We start from the raw sequence: 25437 nt of genomic DNA on the forward strand, positions 1-25437 counted from the left end.
TATATACAGAAACTTCCAAGCACCATGTCAAGCAAAAAAAAAAAAAAAAAAAAAAAAAGGATAATAATGCCTCCTTGGACAGGGGAATGCCTTATCACCAATCCACCACTAATCACCGGGAGCAATGTCCTTGACAGCTTTGTGCTACTTGTCATCCGAAACTGTATATGAATATACAAATAAATTTATGGAGCATGGAGAAACATGACAAGAAGAATTTCAAAGCCACATGAAGGAAAACAAACATGGCATACTAAAATTTCATTCCTTTTCTTTCTATTATCAACAAATACAAAAGAATTTGTTGAGGTTAATGTACAAAAAATCTGCTTTTCACCCACCTCTAAAACACAACCCGCATAAATGATTTACATCTTTGTTCTAGAAAGAATCAACACTCTAAACATAAACTATTATCAAACCCATCACTAGCTTTTGCATGCCTGTTATAATATACCATCTAACATTGCTAGCATCATCCCTTTCAAACAGGAACTTTAGAAAAGAAAAGGGGTAATCTGTACACCACAGATAAAAAAAAAATCATACTACTTCCTCCATTGCAAACCTTTTATCTTCTCTAGAAATCTGCTTCTCAATGACTTGGGCAACATGATATAGATACTGCATCAAAATGATGCTCCTTTCTCAGAGCAAAAATAGTCCAAATCTACAAGGCTAATCAATGTACGGTGCTTGGGCTTCCTCAAACAAACAGCATCTGGAGGTAAAATGCAGTCCCAAAACGAGTAGCAGTATGACATTGAAGCTATTTGACACGGAATTCATGCCTGAAAACAGCCAGATTCTGAGTAAACCTGTCCCTGTTCTTTGAATCCAAGCTCTGAGTAACATCAGCCATCAGTTTGTCGAAACAAAGGGAAAGCCGCTGATGTTGATCCAGTGGCTGCAAACAAGATGCAAAATGTCACCAGAAGATTGATATTGTGCAGACAGCCAAACACAAACAACCACAAATTTTTAGCAATCCAAGTTCACCCATTCATTAAAAGCAACCTTCTTCTTACTCCTAAATACATAACCCCTGATAATTCTTTTGACCCAAATGCTTCAAACTTTTTTTACATTCAACCCAACAAGACTTGAGCTATCTAACATAAAACTTTGGCAAATTCAAAATTAAAACAAAACTATTAATCTTTTAGAATTACCCTCCATTGCATTTGCACCTACATATCACACAATAAGACCCAACATACAAGTATTAACCGGACTCCATTGTTCAGTTTAAAGATGGTACATTTATTAAAAAAAATGCACGCAGAAAAACACTTACTTGTGAAGATAAAATTTGAGCTTTCAAATCAGAGAATATCTGCAAGCAAATGGGAATTTTCTCAATTAAACAGATATGACAGTGAAAAGTGAAACCCAGTGAGCAAACAAATTAATATGTGTGTGTGTGTGTGTGTGTGTGTGTGTGTGTGTGTGTGATGCAACACTCGTGATATTAGTACATGGCTATCAGAAGAAGTGATGGGGAAAAATAAAAATAAAAAATGGCTGTGCTTCAACAATTCTGCAATTGAAAACTGTTGTTTCAAAAGAAAAGATTATAATAGAATAAGAGCTGGGATATAATTTGAAGAGGGAGAGGGGGAGTGAAGAATTACTTATTGTAACTTATTCTCCATAACAATGAAGCTAACAGATCAACCTAGCTGGTGTGGTTTAATTAGAATTAATTTGATATTTTTTTAAAACTTGTAATGTAAATTCATGTGTGTAGACAGATTTCCTGATTCAGCCATACCTGATCACTTAAAAGAATTAAGCTCAACATAGGTCTACTGAGACTCCATTGGTTGCCGCAATCCTCAAATAAAACAATCTCAAACAGGGTCTTCAGTATCTGTAAATTTAAAGAAAAGAATTAGATACATATATAAATAGTAAAAATTTAAAATTTAAAGAAAACTCCATTTGCTTGCAATTTAGAATAAATTTCTAATTTCATATAAAAAAAGTTCCCTTCTTTCAGATAAAATCTCCAGTAAAGAGAAAGCCGGACACACTACTGGATCCAGAAAATTAAAAAAAAAATGTACATGAATACTCAAAACAAGGAGAAAACTCCATAGGACAGCATGCATCAACTAAATGGTGGAAGTTGGTAACATAAGAAAGGAAAGCAAACTGATTCCAACATTGTCTTTCACCAGATCGAACATTTTCCCCCCTTCAAATAGCATAAGAGAAAATAACCTAGAATAAAGAAATGTAATAGCTTACTTCTGGAAATAAATTGGGGCAGTCCACAATATGTCGAGCAAGATTAAGTGCAGCAGGTAAAGTGGGTGCCTCCCCCATCGTGATATTGTTGAAATAGAAAGCAGCCAAATTATCAACAGCAGATGCACACTGATATGGCATTCAGATTTTTTAGCTTCAACAAATGAGAATTGAGACCAGCAGAACAAAACAAACAGAAGAATAAAACAAATATTATATAATACGTTCAAGATAAAACCAGGCAAGTTATTATGCTCAAACAAGATGTTTAGACCATCACTAATATGAAAAAGATAGATGTAGCTAGTTAAGAAGAATATTAGCATCTGTAGCATCAGTGTGACATACCTGTGATGAGATATTTGTATCCAGACCTTTAAGACCAGATTCTAGAGAACCAACTATATGCATGAAGGTGTTTGTGTCCAGATTCAATAGAAAAACAATATGGCTGCTGAACATGACCTCCAAGAATGCAAAGTAAGCCCTCGTTAACTGGAAAAAAGAAGAAAAATGTAACTTGCCATTACAAGATGAAAAACTAAACAATAATGACAATTTGAGAGGTCATATATATCAGAAGAAAATCATAAAATCTACAATGTAAAAGCATTCATCCAGCACAAGAAAAAATATCCACTATTACAAAGTTTTAAGAGTTGTAAACAAACTATTGATAAGAGCAAGTTTAAGGAGGTCTTCTATCAAGGCCATAGGTATGCAATGATAACCTTCTGTACCCTATAGTGCAAAGCAATGTCCTTGAGTGCTCAAGACAGGCTGGAAATTTGTTTATGATTATGATATTTTCTTATTGATTTTCTTATGGGTTTTTCCTATTTTGAATTTCTGATTGTTTCATATGGATAATTGCCTAGAAATTTCTCTTAAGGGCAATTGCATCCCCCTTTTTATTGATTATGAATTTTTTATTTTTTCTTATGGGAAATTTGTCAATTGCTTAATGGATTGTTTGGGTTTTTTGTCAATTACTCAATTCCATGTTCATTTCGGTGACTGTATGAGACTGAGTGGTTGTCTGGCTGAACAAAAAAAAAAAAAAAAGCAGATTGTTAAACTTATCTTTTTAACAGAACTGAACCAATTTATCTCGGTTTTTTCAGTTTGGTTACATCTATAATTTGATTCAGTTTCAGTTTTAATTTTAATGAAATTTGGTTTTCAGTTTTTTCAGTTAGGAACCGAACCAACTATTTGCACACCCCTACTCTGTAGTGCAGAGCAATGTCCTTGAGTGCACAAGATATGCAAATGTATAGTAACCTAAAGAGGGGAAAAAGGGATCCAGAAGTTAGGCCTAATACATACTCCAGTCCGCCTGTTCTCAAAATCAAACACTTTAGTCCTTGAAATTTATAAAAATAAATAAGTCCTTCATTGGCTAAAAGAAAGAAACAGTTTTGTTTTATAAAATGGTTGTTGAAATTTTAGATAATTCAAAGACCAAATTTTTTATTTTGAAAAAAGGGGAGTATAAAGTAGGAAAGAACCTCAGTTTTCTAAAACCTAAAAGACAGCAGCAGGCATGCACCAATATGTCCAGAAATTGAAAAATTAAAAGGCAATATATCAAGAGAATAAGAGAAAGGCCTAGAGGCTATTATCCATGAAGTATCCCAACTTTTTGTGAAGAAGTCAATTATACCTTCCGGAATGCCAATATATCAGCCAAAGGAATTGACAATGTCATCTTTAAAGCAATATCAAGTGCATCAGCAAGTGCTCTATCACCATACAGTCCAAACACACCAAAGTTCACATAGTTTCCCACAAGAGCTGCAAATAATCAGTAAAAAAGAAGAACCTCAGTTTATATCATGCATTTTAAAAAAAAATTAATAAAGAGTGTCATTCATTGACTTTACAGCAAATAAGACTAAAAAAAAAGTGCATGTTGTTGACTCAAATTAACATCATCTAAATATGACCTAAGCATGGTTCTTCCTTAAAAAAGGCAAGAATCACTGACTGAAAGCTATACTTATCATTGTGTCTCTTCAGATTTGGCCATAATAATTGCCCTCCAAAAAATTCTCCTTATCAATTTCATTGAAAGACACAAGATTGTAGATCCCAACCCACCTTTCCACAAAGGAAAAGTAATCATCCCCAATTCTGCAAACACCGCCGCCACCCCCCCCCCCCCCCCCTCCCCCCCCCAACAAAAAAAAAAAGAAATGATACACACACACATCAAGATCAAAAGTAATCAGAACAGTAAAAAAGAAAAATCATTTATTATATTAATAAAAGAAAGATGCATAACACTTTACGCGTGCACCACAAATCATGATTTCATCCACAGAAAGTACCTCAAAAGCTTCTCAAAGCCCTCATTTTTCCTTAAATTTCAATAATAATAATAACTTAAAAAAAAAAAAACTCAAAATGAAAAGCAAAGCACAAAAAGTCCGCAACTTTGAACAACTATCATTAAATCAACCAATTTGCAAAAGCAAAAGGAAATTTGTAGACTAACCTCTAGAGAGAATAGTTAAACAAATCCATATTCCCTTGTATTTGTAGGCATATATATCAGCAGCATTTGGAAGAGCTAAGATCCTGGTACCATAGGCTACAATAAGTTTGCTGACCTCCCGGAAAAGAAGAATGCCATTAGGAGAAGATGAATCAAAAGTTAAACGTTGGGCTTTGTTTAACACAAATTCAGCCATGAATTTCAACATTGGGGTAGTAACCTGCAGTTTTGAGCCAAATGATTCAGTGAATAAACATATTTCCCAATATACAAATCATAGAAATCAGCAATGCTGATTGCTGAATGACATTACATAACAAAATCTTAAACAAGACCAATGTAGGAGTTAACTATAACTCTATACCTCTGGTGTATCTGCCCAATGAGAGATGCCTTTCAAGAGAAGTGGCAAATGAGCAGGATAAAGCCAATCAAATAAAAGCCCATAAGTTCTACGGCTGAAAAATATTGAAAAAGGAAAAAACTTTAGCCTTCATCTCAAACAAATAATCTTAGACATTCAAAATATATTTACCTATTTGTAGCCATAGCTATTCCTCTAAGATCCCTCATCAACCCAATTAGAGCATACTTCACCGCATCAGTTCGAAACATTGAATCATGTGTTGATTCCAAACTAATAAAAACCTAAGACAACATGAAAAATATATCAACGATTACAATTAACAAAAGAGGACACTAAAGAAATAATTCATAGATACATCATCATAACCACAAAATGCAAGATGTGATGATGATGCAGATACACGAGTCAGAATTAAAAATGTGGCTTAAATATCTTTTCATTTACAAGTGTGCTTCAAAAGAAGATGATGCATCAAGTACCAAAGTGAGGTGTCATGAGAATGGCTTGAGTGGAGGATAAGCAAATTTTGAGGTCAGAGCAGAACCACCTAGTATTGCACTTGATGAGATTCCAAAAGTGAACACACACACACACACACACACACACAGAGAGAGAGAGAGAGAGAGAGAGAGAGTACTTGTGAAAGTGGTTCCATTGAAGACTTGAATTTAACAGGGCTGTCGTCCATAAATATTAACCAGCCAATAGTGTAATAAAATGTTGTTCTGCTACGAGAGCATCTATATTCTTCTAAAAAAGGAAAGCACTCCCTCTAAAAATTCAAGAGAAAACAAAAGAAAATTAATTATTGATAAAAATTTAAGAATAAAGTTAAAAAGCATAATGATGAAATAAGAAATATGTCAGAACTGAAATTACAGTATGGTTAGCGACTATAAATTTAATAGCATCCAACTTCAGAAGCAACTTTCCAGTCATATAGCTGTAAAAAAGAAACAAATAAATAAACAAAAAATGTATGACAATCAACCAAGCAATCACTGTTGAGGCAAATGCACTAATTTGTCAAAATAAATGAGAAACAACTGGATTTTTTTAGGCTAAATAATGAGGCAGTAAGACTAACCCAGATGCCAACTCCAAAAACAAATTCAATGTGTGATCAATGACTTCTTCACTCTGAAATAAGCACAAATCATTTATGATATTAGCAGCCACAATTAAATAATGAACAAAATCCAAGAAACAAATCATTAACAGAAAAAAGTCACCTCAGTATAACACTTTAGATTAGTAGCTATCTTCCCAACAATCACATTCAATAATACCAGATGATCATGTAGTCCAAGAAGCTCAGATAATCGAGCATATAACTGCTGCAATAGAAAGAGAGAGGCTTGAGGATATTAAGATAAATAAAGCACATATGGAAGACTAAGAAACTTCATTACCTTGGATGAGTGCACAGCCTGATCACCTACATAAGACTTTCGGAAATGCTGAAAGAAGATGAGAATTGCTCGATCAAGTCTTTGCTTACTCAGTTCGCCGTATCTCTATTACATTTCAACATCAGAAAATCAAAATAAAAGCCCTACCCAAAATTGTTACAAAGAAATTGACATAATTTAATATTCACAGATAACAAAACCAGAGATGCTTTGACATGGAAAATAAACGAAAGGACCCAGAAAGAAAGGGGCGTTGTAGACAAGGAAAACCACATTTTTTAGCCACTGTAGTTAAGTCCAACCAACAAGTCATTTTTTGCAGTTGAACCAACAGAACACAAAAGTAAGAGCGAATTTAACAGTATCCATGGGATACAGAACCCTGCATTAACATAATCACTTCTCCGCTATCGCATATTTTCTTCCTTTTGGCTACATGAAGAGAGCATTAAAGCTTGAGCCTACAATCTCTACCCAAACCAACACCTCATCCACCTGAGAAGGTCCTGGCAAACACCTGAGAATTTTAATAAAAGCTTAAATAACAATATTTCATGGACACTATGGTGCAGGAACAAGGCTTTCTGGTCAGGCATGTCAACGGGAGGTTCACTAATGGATACAAGAAGAGGAAGCAGTCTGCAGCAAGAATGAAACTCCCATATACATGCTTAACTAAAGAGCCTTGCTCCTGCACCTTAGCGTCCATAACACAATAATTTAGATCCATTCCTGGCCCTCAAAAACTAAAGCTCCATTACTCCAATGGAGCTTCACCACACATTTGTCACATACTGTAAAAGCACAATCAATAAATAATAGAAACTGCAGTGGCAAATTGGTGAACCCACAAAAGGTACATCCACACAACATGTTCTGCAGCATAAAAGTCTATTCTTGATCATATACCTGACTATGTAGCCCACTATCACTGACATTTATTAATTGCAAAACACGAGCTGAAAGTTCTGCATCAAGCACTTCTTGTAACTCTGCACTGCATTTGAAAATGTAACAAACACATAATTGTCAAAGTAAAGACTGGTGTTGCTCCTAACAGAAAATGATAAAACACAGAAATGAAAAACAAAATTACCTACTGCCGGTGGATTGTTTGATTTTAAGAATAGCAGCAATAATATGAACAATCCAAGCAAGCTTGGCCTCAATAACAGAAAGTTCATTGCCATCGGTGGTCTGTACTCTTGCTCTCTCCTATGTAAGCCATTTCAAAATAATGATATAATTTAACTTATCATTAATCCAAGTGCTCAACATTCCAAAGCACTCTAATCCATCCCAAACTAACATACCGTGTATGTTCGCAGAATAGGCTCCATCATGTTCATTATATATAAACCACTGCTTTCATACTGCCAAAAAGAAGGAAGAGAGAATCATAAAGCCAATAAAGTTAACGGATCTCAAAAATTCATGTGCTCATTTACAACAAGAATTTCATGTATATGCAATTCAGTAACAAAAACAATACCATTAATGAATTCAAACCTAGAATCTTCAGCCAAGGAAAAAAAAAAGCAACAAGAATATATAATATATAGCAAATGAACCTGGAATCTACAGAGATAAGGAAAGCAATCTAGCTGATCCTGAAGAAGTTCAACATTGTCTAAAGGATTGTCAGAGAGATCATCCGGGAATCCAGCCTACAGAACACAAAAGAGGCAAATCAAAACAAAAATTTTAACAGTACTTCAAACAAGTACAATTAGTGATCAGGGGGGAAAAAAAACACACCTGAACAGAGTTGAACCTTGATGTAATAAATCCTTCAGTAATCTTGGGCACAAATTCATCAAGCAAACTTGGTGCATCACCTTTCAAATATGGTACTGATGTCACTAGTCTGGACCAAAGCCCTAAAAGGTAGTAGACACTACTACTGGCCCACTGATAGACATTAAAACAATTAGCAATTTAAGTCACAGAATGCATCATCAATCTTAAAATTCAAGGCTCGATAAAAGAAAAGAATTAAAATACATGAAATTAAAAACTAGATAAAATATACATCAAGCAATTTAAGTCACAGAAGGCATCATCAATCTTGAAGTTTAAGGCTTGATAATAGAAAAGAATTAAAATCCATGAAATTAAAAACTAGATATAATATACATCAAACAATATTTACACATGATTATCCATCAAATTTTTGGGAAAGAAAGTTGTGAACACCAATCAACCTGCCAAGACTGCAAAGACTTTATAGTGAACTCTGCTACTAATCGTATCCAATCACCATAGCCGTCCACATTCACAAGCTCTGATAACTGCAACAACAATTTTACATGTTGTAAACATCACAGTTATACTTGATGGATTTGAAGGAAAGAAATTACAGAACGTCGTAACAAATTAATGAATAAGTGCCCCTGAATAACCAAAAACCATATTTTCAGCCTCTCCAAATTGATTTGACAATGACAACTTGCTATTTACTTGGCAAAGTGAAAATTCTACAAGAACACAACACAACCAAACTGACATTGCAGAAATGCTATGCAATTCAAAAGAAAGGGGCAATACTTTGATTGACATCAAAAAACTGCAAAGGCAAATCATAAAGGTGTGGTTGGAGAAAGAAAATAAAAAAAAATTATTTAAATTTCGATATCAATCACTACCAGAATCTTAGTCCCAACAATTATAAATCAAGACTATTTGAATGCAAATCCCTGAGAGATTGAATTCTGCAAGAAGAATTCATGTCTGTGGACTCAAAAGTTCATACAAGTAATAAATTCTAAATAAATTAGGGATTACATATGTCCTTCTTCTTCAACTTCTCCTAATTGTAGGCTCATAATTTCAAAATTGACCCCACTTCACGTTTTAAAAATGCCCCACTGTATTCTTTTAATAATTAAGTTGATAAAAGTTAAAATTTTTCTTTTCCAAGACACCAATTTTTTTCTTTTTCAAGACATTACTTTTTTTTTTCTTTTTCTTTTCCAAGACACTACTTTCATCTTTTTTCTCTCTTTCGTTCCACATTTTCAACTCTCTCCATCTTTTAAGCTCTTTCCTTTCTCTTTTCCTGATGAAACCCCCCCCCCAAAAAAAAAAAAAAAAAAAAAAAAAAACTCTTCCACTTCCAGCTTCTTTTTCACTCTTCGTCTCTCATCTCTCAAGTAAAATGGTAAAATTGAATAAGACAAACTTGTGAACCACATCTCAAATACAACTAAAGATGCACATCTCAAGCAATAGAAAAACCAAGAAGGAAAGATGCATTAGGAGACCAATGGAAAATTTGCTAATTCACTCATCTCTAGAATATATATATATATATATATATATATATATATATATATATATATATCACTTTCAAGTTAGTTTTCATCTTTATTTTTCTTCTTAATTTTGTCTCTCTTGAATTTAACTCTCTAATTGTAAAAATTTATTTTTTCATATTTCTCTTCTATTGAATATATTTTAAACCAAATTCCCAAAACATTTTCATATCTACCCATTTATAATTCATGCTATTTTATTTTCAATTTTTAATTATCTATGTAGCCATCTAAAATTGGTGTGAAAATTAGATATATATATTATAAGATTAATTCAATGTTTCTATTGTAATAAAAAGATTTTGTAGTCAGAGTTAAGGATAATTTTCTCATACGATCAATTATCAAAAGAATCCTCTGATAACAATGAAGCTACAGCAAGAGAAAATGAGCAAAGTTCTTCAAAGCAAGCTCGTTTGAAAATTAATTTGAATGATCTTCCTTCAGATCCCTGATTAATTTGCCCTATAAAAGAAAAAACCTATATCCATCCTTAAATACATCACTAGAAATAATGAGAATTTATTTTCGCTGCACTGCAAAATTAAGGAGATTTTTCATCATATATATGTAAATATATATCACCAAAGAAGAATTTTGTACATTGGACACAACACTGAAGCAGTTAAACTAACTAAGAATGCATAAGAATGGATATTAAATTGACACAACCATACAACGTTATGTTATCAAATACAAACAAATATGTAGGCCAACAAGTATGTGCAAGCACAAAAAGTCATAAATATGTACAGCATTCACCTGATAGTTCACTCTGAAACGTCCAAGGAGACGACAATACTCATGGTAATTATCATGATCAGTAAGACCTGAATCCCAGTCCACATGTTATCAGTAAATGGAAAGCCAAATGGATATAGGTAGGTAGATAGACACACACAGAAGTTTGAAAAGTTTCAATGGTTGGCTAGAACCCAGATCATTATATAAGGATCTAATGCCAAATTCTATAAGAGCAGCATTCAAGGCAACGGCACAACTTCCAAGTTAACACATTGATTCAAGCAAATAGGAAAAATATCCAGCACATTCTTCACCAAATGGTATTTCCGTCCCCTCTCCACTACCCCAAGTTGGTAGAATTTTACACAAGTCATCATGACTCTAATACATGCAAACTAATAGCAAATTAGCAATACTGACTGTGAGTACATGGTCTCGGTTAAATATTGTTTTCTGGAAAGGGAAAAGGGAGAATTAAAACAAGGAAAAAGAAACCACAAGAAGAAAAAAAAATTGTATATCAAAAAGAAAAATTAAAAAATAAACCCCACACCTGATTGCACCATAGTTTAACTGCTTTTTAGTAACATCAAAGTGCCATAAATGAAGGAAATATGAAAATGGTATTAAGAAGCACCTTGTCCAGTTTGTAGGATTTCTTTGGTTAGTGTCATTAAATGCGCCAAAAACTTAGAACGAGCAGCATCATTTGAGAACAAAGAGCGACGTACAGATGCTAGCCGGACCAAGCACTCCAATGCCTAGAAAGGAATTTAAAAAAAAAAAAAAAAATGAGAACCAAAGGTGCAATTATAAATAAACCCCACATTTTGAAGAAAGAGAACAAGGCAAACTAATAGAAAGGTTTGAGTCAATTTTCTAACCTTGAATGAAAACATACAGATATATGAGGTACTTCAATCCTCCATTGCACATTTGACAAGCACATAAAAACAATCAGCAATAAACAGTTAAACCAGAATTTAGGATTCTACTCATTTATTTTAAATATTTTAAACTCAGATGAGCAATATAATCAATAAATTCCTAATGTCATCCCTTTATTCATTCAAGATTTTAAATTGCCAAAAAGCATAAATTCTCTAAACACCAGCTCAGATGCATGATAATAGAAGTGAAAAAGAGGGACGAATGAGATGTTGATAACAGAATAGAAAATAACAGGTTCCATGCAAAGAATTTTCACAATGGCTACCACACATCTCTGACTTTCCAATGAAAAACAACTAAAATAGTTGTACAACTTAACAGGGAAAAAAGATGTCAGCTATTTATTTTAAACAAAAAGTGAAACTAGCCAAGCAGGCTTTTAAATCTCAGAACTAAGCATTTAATATTGTAAATAAATGCTATTTCACAATCTAGGGCTACCTGTAAGAACCATCTATGACATTATATTAATTGAACAAAATTTCGAAGACAAGAACACTGGTTACAGTAAGGAATTTATGGGATATCCAACGACCATAAATAATAGGACAAGCAAGACTGAAACTAACCTCCTTTGAAAGAGGGGATGTTGCGATAGCATAGTAATCAAAAAATATCTGCAATGTCGATGGATCCTCTAAAACTGGCCTCCAAGATGATGGAATCTGTAGAATTGCCAACGCATTTATGCACAGTTTCAAAATGCAAAAAGACGAAGAAAATGTTCAGTTGTAAGAATCCATTGTTTGGTTGAGAAAAGTAAGATAAAATCTATATATTCGTCAAAGTCCTCCATTAATTGAAATCCATCAAAATGAGGGTTGGGTTTTTGTGAAATCCCTCATTTTAACAAATGAGTGATTCTATAGATCTTTTTCTATCATTTTAAAAACAACCTTCAGTCCCATGTATCATACCATTATACCAACATACCAAACAAGTGAGATTATACAAATCCATAGAATTGACATTTGACAACCTATTAAACCCCCAAGATTTTAGAAGTCCTCAATCCAAACGTGCCAAACATCTTTTGAAGACCACCTGAATAATTAAAGAATATAATTGAAGCATATCCATATTAATAAAGTAGTAATCAGTACCTGAACAGTACCAAATTCCTCCGAACTTTCATCAATCGATGTCCCAACAAAATCAAACGATAAACATTTTAGAGAAAGCGAAAGTGCCAACTCTTGCAATCGCATTGCAACTTTACCACAAAATACAAAATATCAGAATAAAAATCACTAAAAATAGCAGAGCAGAAAGTCAATAGAATAAATAGGTATAGTAAAGGAGACAACAGGAGAGAGAGAGAGAGAAAGAGAGAGAGAAATGCATCATGAGAATGTTAATCCATTACCATCATTTTTCAATTGTCGCAGTGAGGTTAAAGATATTTGGAATATTTGATAAAGTGACTGATCCCTAAAGGAGCAGGCTACCCTTCGATGGTGCGTTGAAGGCAGCCCTGTATTGGGCTGAGAATTTAAGTATCAAAGACACACATGTAGATGTCAGTAAACAGATATTTATGAAAATAGAAAATGCAGTAGCATCAGTAACAGTAGCAATGATAGAAGTTGTGGAAGAGATTAATAAAAGAGATCACATTCCAATTGAAAAATTAGTTGCATTGTATATGATTCTGATGGTGAAGGTCATATGTGAGGGGCTTTCATCAACGTGTGACAACATGTCTGAATGAATTGTTCAAAACAATTTGTACAACTAGTAGCATGCTACAAGAAAACTATTATATGCAGGAATTATCGGGCACGTTCACTATTTATATACAAAGAGTGCACTATACACAGTATGGTCTAAACATAGGCACTTCATCTCAAAAATTAGTCAAATTTCTCCATTCTCTCAAGCACATGGATGACTCATGACACTCCTATTGATACACAGCGCATTCTGTGTGTTGCACGTTGTCAAAACAAGTGCCATAGGTACATCAGGATTGCAATGCTTGAATAATTTTTCATCTGCTTTTATGTGGCAGCTTAGCTAAATAAGCATTAATTTAATGACGATGAGCTACAAATCTTTGGAAAAAAGATACATTATCTTTTAAAAAAAAAATTAGAATCATAAATATTCTGTGCAGCATGCACTATACTATATATACTTTTAGGTATCTTTTGCTCCTTCCAGAGTTTACATATTTTATTTTCTAATGCAGTGTTGAGAAATTTTGACAAATGTAATAAACTAACCTGATTCATCTCAGAGACAAGTTGATTCAGTATCTTCAAACCAATGGCATAGTGATCTGATGTCGCCTGCTTAAATGAGAAACAAAAGAATAATAGATAAAAAAGGTTTATGATCAACATGTCTATTAACATGCGACCAAAGGGCACGGTGAATGATTAATCACAGTTAACTGTATCTGTTCCATCTGCTAGCATCCTAGAGATCCATTCCCTTCTCCTCAACATTCCCAATCCCTTAAAGTGCCTCCTTATAACAATTCTGTGAATAATAACTAGACCTATTTTTCGCAGAGCAATTTAAGCAATTGGATTCTAAAGAAACTTTCAAAAAGTAACAAGAACTACATAGTATCAACTGAAATGGAAATGCCTGCTTAGCGTGGACATGCTATTTCCAATCACAGGCAATGAAATCATGCCAGTTTTACTGCATAGTTTAAAAAAAAACCTGGTAAAGACAAAAGCTAAGAATCATGTAATACACAAAACATAAATAAACATGAGAAAGAAACAAAACCAAAATTAGTAACAACAAATATCATTCGTTCTGCAATCGCAGTAAAAAAAAAAAAAAAGAAAAGCTACATAGAGAAAAGCACGACCAAAAAAAAGGAAAACCAAAATGTATTTCATCGAATCTTGAGATAATAAATATAATGCCAATAGCTAATGTCTACAAAGAAAAACCTTACTACCTGACTCAAGAAGTTTGTAGACTCCTTAACCACTTCTCTAAATCTATCATCATCAAACCACCCGAACTTGGTAACTCTACACAACAGCTGGATTAGAGATGCGGTAACGAAAGGCTGCAACTCAGGTCCTCTGGTGGCCAGATAGCCAACAAGGTAATTACGAATATCCAGACGGAGCTGTAGCGAGAGGCTATGCTCGGTAACTTGCTTGAGCAGACTAGAACTAGCGAGCATCAATGCATAAGGAGTCAATGCATTATCAAGAATGTACTGGCATTGAGAGATGTAATCAGTGTTCATCGAGAAGCATTTCAGAGTGTTCTCCGCGTGAGCTCTCTCCACAGAATCCTGTGAGTTATACAGCCTCTCACACAATGCTTCTAGTTGCGCTAAGCTCTCCATCATCACGTCTTCCAACCAACCTGAAAACAACGACAACCTTCATCAATACAAACGTGATCAAAACGAAGAATCTGAAAATTCGTAAGTAAACAAGAAAAGTCTGCTTCATTTAACCAAAAAACAATCGAATACTAACAAATACAAATTAAAAGAAAAATCTCTAGGGTTTTTGAAGCATCGACAAAGATCAAAACAAACGCCACAAACAAAATCGCCACAATGCAGAATCACTTCCGTGCGATTCCAAGCGGAAAAAAAAAATTTTTTTAAATCGCGAATTACTACAGAAAACGAAGGCGAAATAATCGAAGAAAATGAAACTGAAGCTGGAAATGAAACGATTGATCACAGGCTCGCATCACCAGAAGTTCATAACAGAGACCAATAACAGAGACCAAAAACAGAGATAGATACAGAGAGGTATAGAGAGGGATTACCTTTGGACCAGAGATCTAGAAACTAAAGATTAATCAACTAAATTGTATAGAACATCAAAGAGAGAATGCTATTCCTTTTTAGCTTTCTTATTATTATTATTATTATTATTATTATTATTATTAACAGTGTTGGGGGAGTCTTCAATGGCGAACAAATGCGTATGTTTTTGTTCTTTATGTTTTCCACAAGTCGGTGAATTCTTCGTGTGGCTGGAGAGGGTGTTTTATCTCTTCTTTTCTAGCCGTTTGATTAACTCATCAAGGTTAGTTATATGCTGACACGTACTCATTTTCAGAATAGCATCGCTTCGCACGCTTCCTTTTGGTCCCAAAAACAAAATTGTGGGCGAGGATTGAAAAGGGTTAATTACATAAAATGCCATGAAGTATTGAGGTTTGCCTTAGCTTGATGCTATAAAATAAATTTATAGAAATTATTATTTAAATTCTCAATTTTAATAAAATTAAATATTTCGTAATTATACTTTAAAACATACACTATTTTATATTTTTTTTAATTAAAATTTTAATTCCTTTATATATTTTATAGATTTTAATTTCAATAAAATTATTATTTAATTATTTTATTTTAATAAAATTAATTAATTAGAAAATTAATATTTTAAAAATATATTTTTAAATGAAAATAAAAATTTGGTTATATGTAAACTAAATATGAAATTGCATTTTTAAAAACTTTCAACTATTTTCATTTAACTCATTATACAGACATATTCTATTTTCAATTAAAATATAAAAATTAAGATGAAAATGAAGGGAATAAAGGTGTTGATGTAAAAAATAGAGAAATATAAAAAAAGAATGATAAATGAGAATAACAGAAGAATAAGACGGGGAGGGTCAAAATAATTTGAGTTTAAAAAATAATTGAATAATCTAAAGAGTTGATAGAACAAAATTATGACAATTAATTAAGTTGTTTTTATAAATAAATGTTCAATAAATTAATTTTATTAAAATAAAAGGTTAAATAATAATTTATTATCATTAAATTTTATTAACTAAAAGAAAATTAGATGAGATCACTAAATAATTTAATGGAAAAAAATATAAGACAATATATATATTTTAATATGAAAAAATTAAATAATTAATTTCATTAGAATGTAAAAATTAAATAATAATTTTTATTTTTTTTTCATTTTGTATTTTTTAAAAGAAATTAAGTATTGTAGAGATAAAGATGATAATAAATATGATATTCATATCTACAAAAATTACTCTACTTCAATTTAGTTATTATTATTATTATCCAACTTATTTAAACTTAATTATTATTATTTTAATAATATTTTACTTTTATATTTTTATTAATAATTTATATAAAAAAATAAATTTTTATTTGTTTAAAATATAATATATAAAATTTTATAAGTATTATTATAAAAATAAATATTCTATCTAATTAATTAATTTTCTATATAGAGAGAGGGATTTGAATAATATATACATAATACATAAAATTTAGACATAATACAAGTATTATTTTTTAAATTTAAATTCATTTTAGACTCGATAGTATATTATTTAAATTTATCTCAATTAAATTTAATAAAATTAAACATTAAAAAAATCCGAATCTGTTGCCATGCTCTTGCAATCAATCAATCGAAGTACTCCTCAAATTGCAAATCAATCAGCACAATAATTCATCTTATAATATACTGAACTTGAACCCGCCTAACGCAACAAACAATGGAATCATTAAAGCTCAAAATCAACACCACCACCCTCAAGAACATATGCACAAACAATTAATTGCCTCGACGATAACAACGTGGAAACTGAGATCCCAAGCAATTCCACATCCAAAACACTTCAAAGTTATGCCCCAAACCGAAACATATCATAGAAATCTAAATTACCTACAAAACCTACTAATTAATGGTCTTCATAAATCTCATGCAAAGGATGAACGCCCACAATTAGCATGCAAATTACGGCAAATCCACTCCTCCTCAGAACCCACGAAAAAGTTGTTTCTAAAAGGAGTGTTTCACAGGTCTCAACCACGTACATCCTCTAATTTGAAAGCAGCCGACTCTCTCTATCATCAACTCTCTAATTGGCTAGCTTTCACCAGAGAAAGAAATCGACATCTGGAGCATCTTGATCGTTATCAACTTATGGAAAACTCATTTCAGTCCTTACTTCTAGCCTGTTGGAGTCTGGAGACCTTCAAAAACATCCCCATACTTCTGCCATCTTTATATCACATAGAAAATCACCTTAATCGCCACGTACTTTGGAGTGATCCTGAATCAATCAAGCTGAATAGAAAATCAAATCAAACATATATATGTATTTGAAAATAAGGCATTAACCAAACCAAACGGAAATTAAATTAAATTAAAATAATTGAAAAAATTGATGAGGAGAGAAATGATAAAATGGGATTTGATTTGCATGCATCACCAAAACATCACCACGCATGGTCATACCCCAAATAATTAGAAAAACCTTGCGTGCATGGCATGCATATAAATTAAAGATACGGATTCTCCAGGTTCACTTCTTCCAATGAAACTATATCTTCTCCATATCCTGTTTCTTCTGCAAGTCTATGTTGATTGTTGAATTTTTACTACTACTCCATCAATTAATTAAAATATCTTAAAATATTAATTTCATATATATATATATATATATACACACACACACACACAATTTTCTGACATGCTTACATTGCATGGTGCTAACGTCGTTTGCTTGCGAAGAGCAGGAAAAAGAAAGCGAAAAGTAGCAACTTTTCTCACGAGAAGCTTGCATATATGAATTCAATGTCAATTCATTCCTTTTGTTTTGGCTTTCTATATTTACTTTTTTTTATAATGATATTTTTACATCAATCTTGCATTAAGATTTTATATATTTAACATAAATAACAACGAAATCGAATCTTAATTAATAAAAAATGAAAATTCTCATCAAATATTGGATGGCTTTCTGTATTTATGAAAGCTTAGCTGATGTTATATCCATGAACCGACTGGAACACAAAAGTTTTTGCAGACATCATCATCTTTTTCTTTTCTTTTTTTTTCTTTCTTTCTTTCTTTCTTTATCTCTGTTTTGTCCTAATAGTTAATTCATATATATCCCCTTGCATGGCATGCATTGATATTGGATAACGATGACATCAGACATATAGCTTCGCCCAGATATGCATGTTACCTATTGTCCTTTCATGTAGCTACCTAATAAACCTCTGTTTGGTTAACGAGAAAGTATGTGTGTGAAAATAAAATTAGTTGGTTGAATCTTGAATGTATATCTTCTTCTTCCTGGTAGCAAACTGTAGAATGTAGACTACTGATCATCAGCTTTGAATGGCTGGATAATATTAAATCCACTGTGATTGAAAATTAATTAATTTAACCATTACAGCATTTAACATCATCTCCAGCTAGCTCCTTTAGTACAAGAAAAATGAGCACAGCCGACCACTTGTGCATAAAAACACAAGAAATACAGACAAGAAAACATAAAGGTCCATAATTTTATGGTCGATATTGATTGAGAGAGACATCATTCATTTTCGAATTGTTTATGAATTTCGATTTTAATTTTAATTTAATTCTAATTAATTTTAAGCTGATTTAATTAAATTTAATGGTTTTTTTATATTTTAAAATAAAAAATATTATTTTACTTAAAATTTAATAAAAATTAAATAGATCAAATTCAATTTAATTTAAATAATTTTTAATCAATTTAATTTAATTTTAATTTTGAAGCCATTTAGAATTGACAATGGACATGCAGGAGTAGACTTAATGATGTGGGTGGGTCACCTTACGATATGGTTGGTCCACTCTACGTAAACCTTTAAATAATGGACTTCATTCTTGAGCCCACATGCAATTATGGCAGCTTTCCTCCCTTTCTTTTTTTTTTTTTTTATTTTATTTTTTATAAAGACTTTAATTGCTGAAATATATAAAACAGTGGATTTGGTCTTCTCTTCTCTGACCAGAAATCACAAAGACTTTGTCATACGGTCGCTTACACAAACATTAAAATAGGTCGCAGCGCACAGCATCAAAATCCACTGGCTATCAAAATCAAAATCATTCATTCTCCATGTGTGCTTCCCTAATATAGCAACAGAATGCTTACAATACCAATCAAAATCAAGCAAAATTTTTCAATTACGCGGAGCCAAATCCCCACTCTTATCCAGATCCGCGTGTTTGCCACGCTCCAATAACCCAGCACTAAAGTACTCTCCTCTCTCTCTTTATATCATGTGCAATTCCAGTCAGTGGGTCCCCATCCCCACCACCATTCCCAATTTGCCAATCCTGGTTCCTGCTATATATACGCGTCGATATTGAATTCTGAATCAAGATGCTTCACTGATTTTGATTTGAGAATTTTGCAGAGCAAGTAATTAACGCAGACGGAAGAAAGGGTGGGAAAGGGAGGGAAAGTGAAAGAAAAAGGAAGGAAAAGGGAGTTCTGGTTGATCAAGTCAAGTCACCTTTCTCTCTGCAGCAGAGTAAGTAAAGGGTTTGCATTATTTCTAGAAATGGGAATGGGAGGAACGAAAGAGAGCTGAAGATAATATCAAGCTAATAAAGATGAATAATTGAGAATAATAATTTACTTAATTACAAATGTGAAGCTTTCTCCTCGTTTTTCTCTCCTAATTTCTCTCTCCTTCTGCCATTTCTTCGCTTAAATACCTTCTTAAAAATAATAAATTTTTTTAATTTTTTTTCTTGATATTGATTGGCATCATTTATTCATTTATTTGCTTTCATTTCTATTTAACCTTTCTCTGAGGATTTTTTTTTCTGCACAGTTGTGTCTTTTTTGCTGTGGGGTTGAATTTTTGGATCTCTCAATGTTTTGCTCATTCTATGCTCAGATCTTATTTGTGCTTTTTCACAAATTACGGTTACGATTCTCTGTTTCCCTCTTCCAGCTTTGTTTGCCGTGTTTTCTGGTTTTTTTTTTTTTGGCTGTTTCATTGAGCTAGGGTGTACATTTGTTTGGATCTATGAATGGAACTCTGAAGCTCCAATAGAACTGTTTCAGTCGTTTTTGTTCCTTTAATAGCTTGGGAAAATTAGGGTTTGGTGTTATAAATACTGGAATTCATTATAGCAATTTTGAGCTGAATCCGATTAAGATACAGTATAGATTCTTATCTGGGTGTTAATAAATGAATTGAATTTTGGATTTTCCCCTGTTTTGTTGTTTTTGCAGGTGTTCTGTTTTTAACCTTTTTTCAGCTCTTAGTTCATTCAGAAACTACATCTGAACTTTTTCAAGGATTCCAATTTTGGTAACTCAAAGATTTCAGCTTTGGGTTTTGGCATCTTGGTCCGATTCAGGTATTTAATTCTTTCGGTAGATTCAATTTTCTATTTTTTGTTAATTCATTTGCATGTTTCTTTCTATTAGTATTTTATCATCTCTCACTAGATTTTGCTTAATTAAGGCAAAAGTTTCTTCTTCTTCTTCTTCTTTTTATTTATTTTTTATTTTTTTAAGTTTTGCTGTCCTTGGTAGTCTTGATAGCATATTCTCTGCTTTTTGATAGTATAATATATAGCGTAGCGTAATTCAGTTTGCCACTCAATATGTATAATAAATAATGCAATATACTGTAATAAAGGACACCAAGCTTTCCTTTTATAGAATGATAGTTGGTAAACCAATTAAATTGTGTGTGATGCGTATGTTCACTTTCATGGTCTTAGAAACGAGTGTTCTAACTTTTAGTTTCAATTTATGCACCTTCCATGGTTTTTTGGCTTCTGGATTGGGTATTAAGCATTTACTTCTGCAAGGGGAATATTATTACCAGTTTCCTTCCTTTCCCTCCCTAGTTTATAAGATTCATCCTTTTACTTACACTTTGGAGCGTATTATCATTCAATACCTGAACACTTTATATTAGGTTTTGATTCTTTGAACAAGTTTTTTCTGCTACCTCCTGACTTTTACCCTTTTTGAGGTAGTTATCTATTTATTATTCTTATTGATGTCTTGATTGGTTTTATTTCCTTTTATAGCTTAATTTTGTTTGCTTTGCTGCTTTTAGATTGTATAATTGTGTAAAGCAGTGTTGCTTTTGCCCCATTTGTAGTTTTCCATATTTAACAAAGAAATTGTGTTGAAAAAATAATGATTGTGTGGGAGGTGGAAGTATAAAAAAGTTGTCTTTTCATTTATTTGTATATTGATTAGTTGCTTATCTTATTGTTGCTTCAGGTCCTTATCCTGCTGATTGAATGGTTCTGAGCTGTAGGATTGGCCGTGTGATTAAAAGGAGATGAGTCACACGACAAATGAGAGCGACGATGGGGTGCTTTCCAGGGATCAAATTGAACCCCCATTGGCTGAGGAAGGTAGCTCCGGTGGAAGTGCAAATGGAGGAGTCGTGCTGAAAAAAGGGCCATGGACATCTGCTGAAGATGGAATTTTGATAGAATATGTGAAGAAGCATGGGGAAGGGAATTGGAATGCGGTTCAGAAGCATTCAGGGCTTTCCCGATGTGGCAAAAGCTGCAGATTACGGTGGGCCAATCACCTGAGGCCTAATTTGAAGAAAGGGGCATTTACTCAAGAAGAAGAACAGCTAATCATTGAACTCCATGCCAAGATGGGAAACAAATGGGCACGCATGGCTGCACATGTAAGTCTATATTTTGCTTCTGTTTGAAGGTTGTGGTGTAGTAAATGGTTCTTTTTTCTTTAGATTGTGTTGAATATAATTCACGTGGGAATGTGTAAACTTAAAACAGACTTGAACAAAAACGTCTTCAACCATCTGCACTTGACGTTTGTGAAGAAAAATGTGATTTGGCATGGCCTATATGCTAGTGTATTTTTTTTTAATTGGGACGTTCTTAACCAATCGTCTCCATTTTGAGAGTTTTGTGCTGCCTTTTCAATTTAGAAAAATCAATTTCTGAACGCAGCCACAAATTTACTTTCTGCTTATATACAAAATGCCCCTTTCTATATTTTTCCCCGTCATATAAATAAAGTTGGCTGATTATCTATCTAGCATGCAGAAAACAATAATATTTACTTGATTGTCTACTTAGAGGGGTCCGTCCCCCTCACCCCTCCACACCCATGTGCCCTCCTTCCTCCTTAAAATTGAAGGAAGGAGAAAATAAAAAAAATGGCCTTTGTGAATGTATAAGTCAGATGAAAGAAAGGATGGGTACTGCAGTACAATGAATTTTGCTACCTTAGATAATGGTGTTAAAGTTGGGGCAGATATTCTTGGTTGTGCTAGGACCTTTCACAATGCACAATGTAGTAAATTTTCTGAAGTGGGGAAAATTATCTGCCTCCTACATTTATAAAAATTTTGTACTCTAAATTTAAAATTGAGGTGTTTCGCCCTTTTTTTATTAAGAAAATAAATAAATGAATAGTTGGAAAAAAGAAAAGACTAATGCTTATGCAGCTCCTTGGAATAGGAAGATCCTAATCCTTTTGGGAATTTTATTCTGATGCATCTGGTACAGGGTTTGACTCCTATGCTTTTCAAGATTTTCAGCATAATTTCATGCGTTCTTACAGTTTGATTCATAAATTTATTGCAATAAATTTTCAAATGAAGATTTTAATAGTTCTCTATCTAGTTGTGTATGGCTTTAGTGTGGCCATCTCCATTTTGAGTTCCAAAGTTTGTGTTCTCAAAGATGTATCACATCTGAACTGATGATAATTTTGGTTTCATTTACTTCTACCAGTTGCCTGGTCGTACGGACAATGAGATAAAGAATTACTGGAACACCCGAATTAAGAGGCATCAACGGGCTGGCTTACCTCTTTATCCTCCTGAAGTCTCATTTCAAGCATCGCAGGAGAGACAACTAGGCCTTAATGTTAGTGGAATCAACACCAGGGACAAAGGTCATCAAGATCTCTTGCGAACCAACAGTTATGAGATACCTGATGTTATATTTGACAGTTTAAAGGCCAACCATGGCATCTCACCTTATGTGCCTGAACTTCCTGGTATTACTGCAAGCAGCATACTAGTGAAAAGTCTGAGTTCTTCTCAATATGGTAGCTTCATGTCGCCAATGATGCATCGTCAAAAGCGTCTTCGAGAATCAATGGCCTTAATCCCTGGTTACAGTGGCAGTGTAAAAACTGATTCCCCCCTGTTTGACCAGTTTCAGGATAATTCTTTTGACAAAGTTGCCCAATCCTTTGGGTTGTGTTTCCCATTTGATGCTGATCCCACCAACAAGAACCCACAGTCCTTTGGTGGCAATCGGGGTAGCCATACCCTTGCAAATGGCAATTTCTCTGCTTCAAAGCCCACCTCTGGGCTTGTGAAGATGGAGCTCCCTTCACTCCAATATCCAGAAGATGGTTTAGGTAGCTGGGGGACGTCCCCGCCACCTTTACTTGAAACTGTTGACACTTTTATCCAGTCTCCACCTACAGGGACAGTTGAGTCTTCTCCACGTAATAGTGGCCTATTGGATGCTTTACTTCATGAGGCTAAAACTCTAAGCAGCACAAAGAATCATTCATCCGACAAGAGTTCAAATTCATCTACGGTTATTCCTGGTGAACTTGCTGAAAGTTCTGCCTTGAATATTTGTGAGACAGAATGGGAAGACTTAGGTGATCCCCTTTCCCCACTGGGTCAAACTGCAACTTCTCTTTTCACTGAGTGCACTCCTATAAGTACCTGTGGAAGTTCTTTGGATGAACCACCTGCTACTGAGACCTTAACTGGTAAGCATCTTTCATATGTGGGTTTATTGTCAGTGTTAGGTGTGATTCATATGTCCAAAACATTGTTATGCACTTTTTTATTTTTTATTTTTTGTTTACATTATTGAATTTGTTGTTTTAAACTAGAGTTGTTTTCTTGGATTTTTGTGAACGGTTTCACATTATTTAAGAATGGACTCATATCAAACAATTCTAGTGAGAGAACACATCTGGTTTTTGTTTTTCTATATGCTACATGTTTTCTCATTCTTAAAACATTTCAGTTTCCAATTTGGGATTTTTTTCCCCTGTTATTCTCCAATTCAAATTTTAGTTGCAAACTGATAATCTGCGCTTGTTTTGGAATACAATGCTTCAACCTAAGTTTGAATGTTTTGTAGGTTGCAATGCAAAATCAGAACTAGTTGATCAAGCCTGGAGTCCAGAAAGAGAGAAGGAAACCACTACTCTGTTGGATGTTACTTGCCCTGATATTTTGCAAGCTTCCGATTGGCTTGAACAGGGTTCTGGTTATATTAAGGACCAAGTCGTTATGATGGATAACATAGCAACCCTTCTTGGTGATGATTTGAGTAGTCATTATAAGCAAATGTCTGCTGGAGCTTCTACATCAAATCAAGGATGGAGGCTTGGTTCTTGTGTTTGGAATAACATGCCTGCTGTCTGTCAAATGTCTGAACTCCCTTCAGAAAACTGCTATCTATCAAATTTATGAACTTTTGATACTCTGCGGCTTCATTGTATTGATCATATCTTCAATTGGGTAGTCAGGTCCTGGCTTCATTTAGGGCAAGACTTGTCCTTGCTTAGTGAAACAGGGCAATGTATGTATGCCAATTTGGAACTTAATGAAGTATACAAATGTATCGTGGTCTATGTTAAACTTGTTGAATAACTATGCATTTCAACTCATGATTAAATTTGTCGAATAACTATGCATTTCAACTCATGATTTTTGGTCATTTGATGTATTTAATTTGTTTTGGAGATATCCTTTGATTTTGCAATAATTTTCCACTGTTCTCAGGCTCAATGCTAAAATTTAGTTTTACCTATGCCTGTTTCTTGTGAGTTTCCAATGAATATGTTGATTTGTGTAAATTTTTTTGGTATTACATCTTTATACAGGTGTATTTTATAATGTATGTCATAGCTTTTGATGTTTTTGTTTGCTTATAATGACATTCAAGTATGTTTGATTTTGCGTAAGCTTCCCAACACATGCTGGGGTTGAACTGTATCAATACATGATAAACCATAGTTTCAATTTGCACCATCCAATCCATACTCTCATGCTTGAAGAATTTTGATTGAGGCAATGCCTTATTGAAACAAGTTTTTTACGAAGCATAAATTATAGGGCTTACAACTTTAGCCATCATGAAACCC

At 33.4% G+C, this 25437-nt stretch overlaps 2 protein-coding genes across 6 annotated transcripts; one reads left to right on the top strand and one right to left on the bottom strand.

Moving 5' to 3' along the window:
* Window positions 1-251: 251 nt before the first annotated feature.
* Window positions 252-15490, bottom strand: LOC110634618 (uncharacterized). 4 transcript variants are annotated; one of them, XM_021783695.2, is made up of 28 exons: window positions 15301-15490; window positions 14462-14883; window positions 13767-13832; window positions 12908-13025; window positions 12645-12754; window positions 12111-12206; window positions 11228-11351; window positions 10609-10676; window positions 8737-8823; window positions 8291-8443; window positions 8104-8199; window positions 7846-7905; window positions 7629-7747; window positions 7442-7529; window positions 6533-6637; window positions 6353-6457; window positions 6208-6260; window positions 6000-6063; window positions 5758-5892; window positions 5289-5401; window positions 5118-5211; window positions 4754-4973; window positions 3920-4050; window positions 2602-2748; window positions 2254-2382; window positions 1775-1873; window positions 1298-1336; window positions 252-907 (listed from the first exon to the last, which is right to left on the bottom strand). In XM_021783695.2, exons 2-28 carry the CDS (start codon window positions 14864-14866, stop codon window positions 770-772), a joined length of 3162 nt encoding a protein of 1053 aa, XP_021639387.2. In that variant the 5' UTR covers window positions 14867-14883; window positions 15301-15490; the 3' UTR covers window positions 252-769. The 4 variants fall into 4 exon arrangements, with proteins under 4 accessions (XP_021639387.2, XP_021639388.2, XP_021639389.2 ...); XM_021783696.2 differs by having other exon boundaries at window positions 6353-6454; window positions 13767-13835; window positions 15301-15478; XM_021783697.2 differs by having other exon boundaries at window positions 6353-6454; window positions 15301-15477.
* Window positions 15491-19674: 4184 nt separating this feature from the next.
* Window positions 19675-25010, top strand: LOC110634662 (transcription factor MYB33). Of its 2 annotated transcripts, none has more exons than XM_021783751.2 (5): window positions 19675-19822; window positions 20536-20663; window positions 21547-21970; window positions 23046-24048; window positions 24429-25010. In XM_021783751.2, the coding sequence occupies exons 3-5, from the start codon at window positions 21608-21610 to the stop codon at window positions 24761-24763; spliced, it is 1701 nt and encodes a 566-aa protein (XP_021639443.2). In that variant the 5' UTR covers window positions 19675-19822; window positions 20536-20663; window positions 21547-21607; the 3' UTR covers window positions 24764-25010. The 2 variants fall into 2 exon arrangements, with proteins under 2 accessions (XP_021639443.2, XP_021639444.2); XM_021783752.2 differs by lacking the exon at window positions 19675-19822 and adding an exon at window positions 19867-20223.
* Window positions 25011-25437: the final 427 nt, after the last annotated feature.

Source organism: Hevea brasiliensis, chromosome 6 (genome assembly GCF_030052815.1).
Source record: "Hevea brasiliensis isolate MT/VB/25A 57/8 chromosome 6, ASM3005281v1, whole genome shotgun sequence".
In the NCBI taxonomy this organism is placed as follows: Eukaryota; Viridiplantae; Streptophyta; class Magnoliopsida; order Malpighiales; family Euphorbiaceae; genus Hevea; species Hevea brasiliensis.